This window comes from Malurus melanocephalus, unplaced genomic scaffold (assembly GCF_030028575.1).
Source record: "Malurus melanocephalus ecotype Western Australia unplaced genomic scaffold, MMel_1.1 scaffold_818, whole genome shotgun sequence".
In the NCBI taxonomy this organism is placed as follows: domain Eukaryota; kingdom Metazoa; phylum Chordata; class Aves; order Passeriformes; family Maluridae; genus Malurus; species Malurus melanocephalus.
The window spans coordinates 126,823-136,952 of NW_026624050.1; the positions used below are offsets into that span (position 1 = coordinate 126,823).

The following is a 10,130-nucleotide window of genomic DNA, read 5'->3' on the forward strand; positions in this document are numbered from 1 at the left end:
GAATTCACAGATCCCAGGCACGGGGAAGATGATCTGCTCCATGCTCCGGTCCAGCCGCACGATCTGCGGGAATTGGGACAGGGAATCCTCAGATCCCACCCTGGTGGGGATTTTTTCTTCCTTCCCAGACCCAGCTGCGCCTTCCTCTCCTTCCTCCCACTCCAAGGGATCCACATATGCGTAAGGACATAATGTGTTTATGTACAGCACATAATGTTGGTAAGTACAGCAAAAAATGTGTGTAAACCCAGAGGAAAACGTGTAAATACAAAGGAAAATGTGTGTAAATCCAGAGGAAAATGTGTGTAAAACCAGAGGAAAATGTGTGTAAATACAAAAGAAAATGTGTGTAAATACAAAGGAAAATATGTGTAAATACAAAGGAAAATGTGTGTAAGTACAGAAAAAAATGTGTATAAATCCAGAGGAAAATGTGTGTAAGTACAAAGGAAAATGTGTGTAAATACAGAAAAAAATGTGTGTAAATCCAGAGGAAAATGTGTATAAGTACAAAGGAAAATGTGTGTAAGTCCAGAGAAAAATGTGTGTAAGTCCAGAGAAAAATGTGCGCCAATCCAGAGGAAAAGGTGTGTAGGTACAGCAAAAAATGTGTGTGAATCCAGAGGAAAATGTGTGTAAATACAAAGGAAATTGTGTGTAAGTACAGAGAAAAATGTGTGTAAATCCAGAGGAAAATCTGTGTAAATACAAAGGAAAATGTGTGTAAATACAAAAGAAAATGTGTGTAAATACAAAGGAAAATGTGTGTAAGTACAGAGAAAAATGTGTTTAAGTCCAGAGGAAAATGTGTGTAAATACAATGGAAAATGTGTATAAGTACAGCAAAAAATGTGTGTAAATCCAGAGGAAAATGTGTGTAAGTACAAAGGAAAATGTATGTAAGTCCAGAGAAAAATGTGTGTAAATCCAGAGGAAAATATGTGTAAATACAAAGGAAAATGTGTGTAAGTACAGAGAAAAATGTGTTTAAGTCCAGAGGAAAATGTGTGTAAATACAAAGGAAAATGTGTGTAAATACAAAGGAAATTGTGTGTAAGTACAGAAAAAAATGTGTGTAAATGCAGAGGAAAATGTGTGTAAGTACAAAGGAAAATATGTGCACCAATCCAGAGGAAAATGTGTGTAAATACAAAGGAAAATGTGTGTAAGTGCAGCAAAAAATGTGTATAAATCCCGAGGAAACTGTGTGTAAATACAAAGGAAAATGTATGTAAGTACAGAGAAAAATGTGTGTAAAACCAGAGGAAAATGTGTGTAAATACAAAGGAAAATGTGTGTAAATACAAAAGAAAATGTGTGTAAATACAAAGGAAATGTGTGTAAATACAAAGGAAATTGTGTGTAAGTACAGAGAAAAATGTGTGTAAATCCAGAGGAAAATGTGTGTAAATAGGAAAGAAAATGTGTGTAAATACAAAGGAAAATGTGTGTAAGTACAGAAAAAAAAGTGTGTAAATCCAGAGGAAAATGTGTGTAAGTACAAAGGAAAATGTGTGTAAGTCCAGAGAAAAATGTGCGCCAATCCAGAGGAAAAGGTGTGTAGGTACAGCAAAAAATATGTGTAAATCCAGAGGAAAACATGAATAAATATCACTCATTTAGAAGGTTCCAAATTCACCCTCCTGTGAAAGGCTGTGCTAAGGGAAGTTGGGAGGGTGGGAATAGCGAATCCACACCAAGGATGAAGCTGTGGGATCAGCTGCACCCCAGAGCTGCTGGGAGAGGAGGGAACAGTCCAGGGGCTGCTCATCCCTCATTTCCTGGAGCTAACAACCCTGCCAGCATGGGGATGGGAAGAGGAAACAACTCCTGGTGCAAAATAATTGGACATGAGGTGTCATGGGCAGGCTTAAAATCCAACAACCCGGAGGTCTTGCCTCAATCTGGGACGTGTGCTTCTCGTAATAAGCCAAAGGATCCTCTTCTTCCTCCTGCACCGGAGCCGTCGACTTCAGCATCTGCGACAGCTGCTTGTTGTTGAGGCTGAGCTGGATGGGGAGAAGGAGAGGATGAAAATCCAGCCAGGAGCTGGATCTGGCTGTTCCCACAACGTGCCTCGACATCTCCCACGGCTGATGAGGTTTTCAGGGAAAAGCAAATGAATTAAAGCTTCCATAAGGGGTGCGAGCGCTCCCCGCGGTGACAGACAATCGATTCGCGGCAATAATTACATCCAAGTGCTGCTAATCCACAAATTACAAACCGGTGCTCACAAAACCCCGGGGAAATCACGTTCCCTGCCGAATCTTGTCGGGATCTGAGGTACACGAGCAGGGAAAGGCAGCAAAGGGAGGGCTCAACCTTTCATTTCTGAAGGGAAGAAATGGGGAAGGGCAGAACCTCCCCAGGACCACAACACGGCACAGCCTTAGGGCTTGTGGGTCATTTATGGGTCTAAAAAGGCATTTGTGGGTATTTCTCTCATTAATCCCCTTGGGAACACCAAAATCCATCAAATCCCAAACAACAAAGCCCAGGTGGGCTCAGAAAAACTGGGAAATTTTGCAGCCTCWGGTCAGGGGGGCTTTGCCTCCACCCCAAAGGTGTTTCCATACCATGGATGAGATTCCCTCCTCCTCCTCCTCCTGGATTCGCTTCACCGGCTTCAGGAGCTGCTGCAGGGACTTGTTGTGTCGGGAGAGCTGGAAAGGGGACAGGGAGGGTGACAGTGAGCTCMGGATGGCAGTGGGACATGGGGGACAGGGTGGCCAGAGAGCCACGGCTCTTCCCCACAGCCAAAGGCACGTCTGGCTGCAGGAAATGTGTGTAAATATAGAGAAAAATGTGTGTAAAGAGAGAGAAAGGTGTGTGTAAATCCAGAGAAAAATGTGTGTAAAGACAGAGAAAAATGTGTTTAAATACAATGAAAAATGTGTTAAATCCAGAGGAAAGTGTGTGGAAAGACAGAGGAAAATGTGTGTAAATCCCGAGGAAAGTGTGTGTAAATCCAAAAGAAAGTGTGTGTAAATCCCAAAGAAAGTGTGTGTAAATCCAGAGAAAAATGTGTGTAAATCCAGAGAAAAATGTGTGTAAATCCAGAGAAAAATGCGCGCAAATACAGAGGAAAATGTGTGTAAATATGGAGAAATATGTGCATAAATATGGAGGAAAATATTCGTAAATACAGAGAAAAATATGCGTAACTATGGAGAAAAATGCGTGTGAATATGGGGAAAAATGTGCATAAGTACAGCTAAAAAATGTGTGTAAATCCAGAGAAAAATGTGCATAAATACAGCAAAAAATATGTGTAAATACAGAGAAGAATGTGAGTAAATCCAGAGAAATATATATATATATAAATCCAGAGAAAAATGTGTGTAAATCCAGAGGAAAATGTGTGTAAATCCAGAGAAAGGTGTGTGTAAATCCAGAGAAAAATAAGTGTAAAAAGAGAGAAAACTGTGCATAAATACAGAGAAACGTGTGTGTAAATCCAGAGAAAAATGTGTGTAAATCCAGAGAAAAATGTGTGCAAACACAGAGGAAAATGTGTATAAATATGGAGAAAAATGTGCATAAATATGGAGGAAAATATTCGTAAATACAGAGGAAAATATGTGTAACAACAGAGAAAAATGCGTGTAAATATGGGGAAAAATGTGCATAAGTACAGCWAAAAAATGTGTGTAAATCCAGAGAAAAATGTGCATAAATACAGCAAAAAATACGTGCAAATACAGAGAAGAATGTGAGTAAATCCAGAGAAAAATRYRTRTAAATCCAGAGAAAAATGTGTGTAAATCCAGAGGAAAATGTATGTAAATACAGAGAAAGGTGTGTGTAAATACAGGGAAAAATAAGTGTAAAAAGAGAGAAAACTGTGCATAAATACAGAGAAACGTGTGTGTAAATCCAGAGAAAAATGTGTGCAAATCCAGAGAAAAATGTGTGTAAATCCAGAGAAAAATGTGCGCAAAAACAGAGGAAAATGTGTATAAATATGGAGAAAAATGTGCATAAATATGGAGAAAAATATTCATAAATACAGAGAAAAATGCGTGTAAATATGGGGAAAAATGTGCATAAATACAGCAAAAAATACGTGCAAATACAGAGAAGAATGTGAGTAAATCCAGAGAAAAATGTGTGTAAATCCAGAGAAAAATGCCCAATGTGTGAGTGTGGCCTGGCACAGCCCTGCTCTCACAGCTCCCTACCTGCAGCGCCAGGATGTAAATGTTGTGCCCGACTTCYCGGGGTGAAACCTCGGCGTTCTCACACTCCTCCTCCTGCAGATAAGCCTTCTTGATCACATCCACCTGCAAGGCAGAGCGGGGTGCCTCAGTTTCCTCCTCCTGCTGAGATTTGGGGAACCCTCGAGCAGAAGCGCCAGGACCTCGAGGTGGTTTTTGGGTGCTGGAGCTGCAGCAGGACTGAGCAGAGGAAACTCAGCCATGGGGGTGATGCCTTAGGATTTTTAGTTTCTRTATTTTCAAGAAATATAGAATATTTCAAGAGTATTTCTGTGTTCTTGTACTTCTCTAGTACAGCACTAAAGCTGTTCTCCCATTTTCAGACAATTCCCCTCTGAGCGTGAAATCCAAGGACACTTTGCTATCTCAGAGCCCCAAAATATGGAAACAATGGAGAATTGAGGGGAGCAAGTTTGGGGTGGTTGACATCACCACCTGAAGGTGTCATTGGAGAATTGGGGCTGAATATGTTCATAAGAACTTATAAAAGGGGAAGATCTCATAACTCAGGGTTCATTTTGGGTGCAGCCTCATGAGGAGGCTTTGTCTGCCCTCAATGCACCAGCAGGCCTGGATTAAATGAATCTTTTTATTCTGTTAATTTTGCCTGGCCTCTGTTTCAGGTGACACCAAGCCATCATGTTTCAGGCACTGGGGGCTGAGTGGGACGTTCCCGTTCCCTCACCAGTTCCTGGGGTCGGAGGCTGATGAGGATGCGCTCGGCGTTCTCGCTGTCGTGCCTGCTCTCCATCAGGGCCAGCAGCAGCTTGGAGGCGTTGTCCTGGGGGGAGAAATGTTCAGTCAGGGCAGCTGTGCCCTGTCCCTGTCCCTGTCCAGGGCTTTGGAGGGGTCACAGCTCCCCTGTGCCACCCCCCTGAGTGTCCCCAGCCCCGTCCCTGTGAGCCCACAGGGCCACCACACCCAAGGGTCTGACATGGACAGGGTCACCTCTGCAGTGACCACCCTGCCCCACAGCACAGCCTGAGAGCCTGCCAGTGACACACAGTGACAGTGCCACACAGTGACAGTGCCACATGCAGCGACAGTGCCACACACAGTGACACACAGAGTGACATAGTGACACACGTAGTGACACATGCAGCAACACACATGCAGTGACATACAATGATGCAGTGACACACGCAGTGACATGGAGCAACACACAGGGACATACAGTGGCAAAGTGACACATGCAGTGACACACAGTGACACGGACACACAGGGACAGTGACCCAGTGACACACGCAGTGACACAGAGGGACATGCAGTGACAAAGTGATACAGTGACACATAGCGACACACAGTGACCCAGTGAGACATACTGACACACGCAGTGACAAAGTGACACACAGAGTGACACGCAGAGTGACATACAGTAACCCAGTGGCACACAATGACACACACAGTGACACACAGGAACATGCAGTGACAAAGTGACACATGCAGTGACACACAGTGACACACAGTGACCCAGTGACACACAGTGACACACGCAGTGACAAAGTGACACATGCAGTGACACACAGAGTGACACGGACACATGCAGGGACAGTGACACATGCAGTGACACACAGAGTGACATACAGTAACCCAGTGACACACAATGACACATGCAGTGACACACAGGGACATGCAGTGACAAAGTGACACACAGGGACATGCAGTGACCCAGTGACACACAGTGACACATGCAGTGACACACAGTGACCCAGTGACACACAGTGACACATACAGTGACACACAGTGACCCAGTGACACACAGGGACATGCAGTGACATACAGTAACCCAGTGGCACACAATGACACACACAATGACGCACACAATGACACACAGGAACATTTGACGCACACAATGACACACATGCAGTGACAAAATGACACATGCAGTGACACGCAGTGACACACAGTGACCCAGTGACACACAGTGACACATGCAGTGACACACAGTGACACACGCAGTGACACACACAGCGACATTTGCAGTGATATGTGCAGTGCAACTCGCGGCAACAGTGACACACGCAACGACACACACAGCGCCACACGCAGTGACACACACAGTGACACAGAGTGACACACAGTGACACAGTGACACCCAGCCATGTCCCCCAGCGCACCTTGAGCTGCAGCACCAGGTCCATGCGGTACTTGCACAGGGGGCTGATGTCGTTGAGGATCAGTGCCGTGATGATGTCGATCCCGTTGGACTCGTGGGTCACGATGCAGCTCTGGGGGGGTCGGGCAGTGTGTCACCCCACAGATCCCGCCTGTCCTCGCAGCCTCCAGCACGGCCCAGCTTCCAAACACTGCCCTGTCCCCAGCCCCGGACCCCCAATCCTCCCCTCTCCCCACACAGGGCCCTTCAKCTGYACCACAGAAAATACATTTTKGATATCAGRAAAAGGTTTTTTWMSGGRARRRKKRWWAARMMWYKGRAWKGKYYKSCCMRRRRRGKKGRRKYMRCMWYCCYKGRKKKKKTTWAWARMAGATTGGATGTGGCACTTGGTGCTGTGGTTTAGTTGAGGTGTCAGGGCATGGATTGGACTCAAAGATCTTGAAGGTCTCTCCCAACCCAGGTGATTCTGTGATTCTGTTCACACCGCTGAATTATTTAACATCACTATAATATTTACATAACAATATTTGCATCACCACATTCTGCAGCCAGGCAGCAGCTGGTGAGCTGGGCAGGAGCCCTGTCACCTCTATTGCCCACATTCTGCTCCTCTTCACACTCTGAACCCAAAACCTGCCCCTACTCTGCTGCTTTCCCACACATCCCCCCAAAATCCTCCCAGAAACGCCAGGAATGAYCCCCAAACCAGACCTGGTTCTCRTGGCAGGGCCCCTGGCAGTACTCAGTGAGGGTCTCCAGGGTCTGGGTGATGAGAGCCACGTTGTACTCGTTGATGTAGAGGCCGAGCAGYCCCAGCCCGCCCGTGGTGCTGCCGCACATGATGTCCAGGAACTGCAGCGTCTCGCACACCAGGTTGTAGTTGGTTTTGTTGTTTTGGCACCGCAGGAAGTTCTGTGGAGCACAGCCCAGCAATGGGGTCCCGATCCCTCTATTCCCACACCCTTCCCAGCTGCACTTTGAGGGACATTTGRGCTGGGGCCACCCCTGTGACCTACAGCCAGTCCCGCCCCAAGTTATGGTGCATTGATTGCAGATGGGGAAACTGAGGCACGCAGCAACTGGGGCAGATCCCAACCCCACAGCCTGACCCTGGAACCCCGGAGCCCCRGCACCGACCTGCAGGTCGCGGTTGTGGTTCTCGCAGAGCAGCTGCAGGAAGCGCAGGATGGGCTCCATGATCAGCACCGTCACCCCCATCTCGTTGTTCTGGCCCTGCTCGCCGGGATCGTGGCCCTTTCGGAACCCCACGGCCATCGGGAACCGCGTCGGGGTGCCGGGCATCAGGAAGGTGTCCCCTCGTCCTGGAGGGAGTTGTCCCTTCATCAGCTCAGGCTGTGACCCGTGCYGAGGGGACAAGGGGACACGGCCCCRTACCTTTGGTGCCGGGGTCCGGCTCGTCCTTGTCCTCGCGGGGTTTGTTGCCGATGTCGCTCATGTTCACCGACACCGTGGAYTTGGTCTCCTGCTGCGCCTTCTTCATGCGGTCGTGCAGAACCTTGAAGAACTTCTCGGACTTCTTGTCGCTCGTCATGAGGTTGTAAAAGGATTTCTGGTAAAAAGACAGATTCCTGCCTCGTCCAGGTCCAAAGTGTCCCTGGCTGTCCCTCYGAGCGGCAGCTTCGGCTCTCCAGACCAGTCTGGGATAACCCTGGGTTTTCCCTGGAGCCCCACTGGGTTTTGCACACASAAATTTTCAGCTTCCCTGGGCCAAAGGGTTTGGGATAACCCCAGTGGTCGCCTGCAAGAGCTGCATCCCTGAACCATTTTAGGAATTCCCGGCAGAGGGCATCAGCAGAACTCCAGGAACAACCTGGAATCACCTTCCCCTTCTGCAGCTGGATAACCCAAATCATCGGATTTCAGCACAACCAAGAGGTGTTTTGGCCAAACCCGATGCTCAGGGCAGAGCACTGGACTCTCCCACTGCCCACATGGATCCCCCTCGGCACCTGGATCTCGGTGTTGCCGCCGTCCAGCAGGCGGATGGCCAGCAGGATGCTCTCCTGGAAGATCTTCTCGTTCTTGGTGTTCATGATGAGGTCAGCCACCAACTTGGTGGCCCCTTCCCGGTCCAGCCGGCACTGGACAGCGGCGATGGCTGACCAGTCCTGGTCCTGGCCTGCGAGAGAGGACACGAGGGGGATAATGATGCTGGGGGAGCACAGAGCCAGCACAGCTCCATCACCGCTGGGGCACCCCTTCAGCTCCCCAAATCCTCCGCTCCAGGGAGGTGGGGACACGAAACGAGCCACAGACCCATCCAATAGACCCAATCCATAGACTCAATTCCCCATCACAGGAACTGGGGTGTGTGGGAGCAGGAAAGGAGGGGAAGGGGCAGGAGAGGAGTGTTCACCTTCCCCAGCAGCATCCCCCATCCCCCCCTTCACCTCCCCAATCCTCTGCCCCCATGGAGATGGGGACACAAAACCAGCCACAGACCTGGTCCCATCCCATTGGGAGAGGGGAATTTGGGGTGTGTGGGAGCAGGAAAGGAGGGGAATGAGCGGGAGAGGGGCAGCAGAGGGACGCGAGAGGGGCGGGAGAGAGGCGCTCACCACCCCCAGCAGTGTCCCCATCTCTCTCTTCACCTCCCCAAATCCTCTGCCCCCATGGAGATGGGGACACAGAAACAGCCACAGACCCATCCAATAGACCCAATCCATAGACTCAATTCCCCATCACAGGAATTGGGGTGTGTGGGAGCAGGAAAGGAGGGGAAGGAGCAGGAGAGAGGGGCGGGAGAGGGGCAGGAGAGAGGTGCTCACTTCCCCAACAGCGTCCCCATCTCTCCACCTCCCCAGTCCTCTGCCCCCATGGAAAAGGGTACACAAAATCAGCCACAGACCTGGTCCCATCCCATTGGGAGAGGCGAATTTCGGGTGTGTGGGAGCAGGAAAGGAGGGGAAGGGGTGGGAGAGGAGTGCTCACCTTCCCCAGCAGCATCCCCAACTCCCCCTTCACCTCCCCAAATCCTCTGCTCCCATGGAGATGGGGACACAGAAACAGCCACAGACCCATCCAATAGACCCAATCCATAGATCCAATTCCCCATCATGGGAATTGGGGTGTGTGGGAGCAGGAAAGGAGGGGAAGGAGCAGGAGAGAGGGGCAGGAGAGAGGTGCTCACTTCCCCAACAGCGTCCCCATCTCTCCACCTCCCCAATCCTCTGCCCCCATGGAGATGGGGACACAAAATCAGCCACAGACTTGGTCCCATCCCATTGGGAGAGGGGAATTTGGGGTGTGTGGGAACAGGAAAGGAGGGGAAGGGGTGGGAGAGGAGTGTTCACCTTCCCCAGCAGCATCCCCCATCTCCCCCTTCACCTCCCCAATCCTCTGCCCCCATGGAGATGGGGACACAAAAACAGCCACAGACCCATCCAATAGACCCAATCCATAGACTCAATTCCCCATCACAGGAATTGGGGTGTGTGGGAGCAGGAAAGGAGGGGAAGGGGCAGGAGAGAGGGGCGGGAGAGGGGCAGGAGAGAGGTGCTCACCTCCCCCCGCAGCCTCCCCATCTCTTCACCTCCCCAATCCTCTGCCCCCATGGAGATGGGGACACAAAATCAGCCACAGAACTGGTCCCATCCCATTGGGAGAGGGGAATTTGGGGTTTGTGGGAGCAGGAAAGGAGGGGAAGGGGCAGCAGAGGGGCACTCACCTCCCCCAGCAGCATCCCCCATCTCCCCCTTGGAGCTGGACCTCTTGTTCTGCAGGTAATTGTTCATGAGCATTTTCCGCAGCAGGTTGCCCTGCCAAGGCAAACAAAC

The 10,130-nt window shown here is 49.4% G+C and overlaps 1 protein-coding gene across 1 annotated transcript in view; it reads right to left on the reverse strand.

Annotated features, from left to right (window-relative positions):
- The window catches only part of ITPR3 (inositol 1,4,5-trisphosphate receptor type 3), a 55,182-nt gene that overhangs the window by 10,307 nt on the left and 34,745 nt on the right, over window positions 1–10,130 (reverse strand). The window contains exons 34-44 of the mRNA XM_057385369.1: window positions 10,022–10,112; window positions 8,304–8,473; window positions 7,729–7,903; window positions 7,471–7,655; window positions 7,045–7,245; window positions 6,335–6,445; window positions 4,903–4,998; window positions 4,182–4,283; window positions 2,577–2,663; window positions 1,899–2,009; window positions 1–63 (exon numbers count right to left, since the gene is read on the reverse strand). The exon at window positions 1–63 is cut by the window's left edge and continues 4 nt beyond it. Of these exons, the coding sequence (XP_057241352.1) occupies window positions 1–63; window positions 1,899–2,009; window positions 2,577–2,663; window positions 4,182–4,283; window positions 4,903–4,998; window positions 6,335–6,445; window positions 7,045–7,245; window positions 7,471–7,655; window positions 7,729–7,903; window positions 8,304–8,473; window positions 10,022–10,112 (1,392 nt within the window). The remainder of the gene's footprint in view (window positions 64–1,898; window positions 2,010–2,576; window positions 2,664–4,181; window positions 4,284–4,902; window positions 4,999–6,334; window positions 6,446–7,044; window positions 7,246–7,470; window positions 7,656–7,728; window positions 7,904–8,303; window positions 8,474–10,021; window positions 10,113–10,130) is intronic.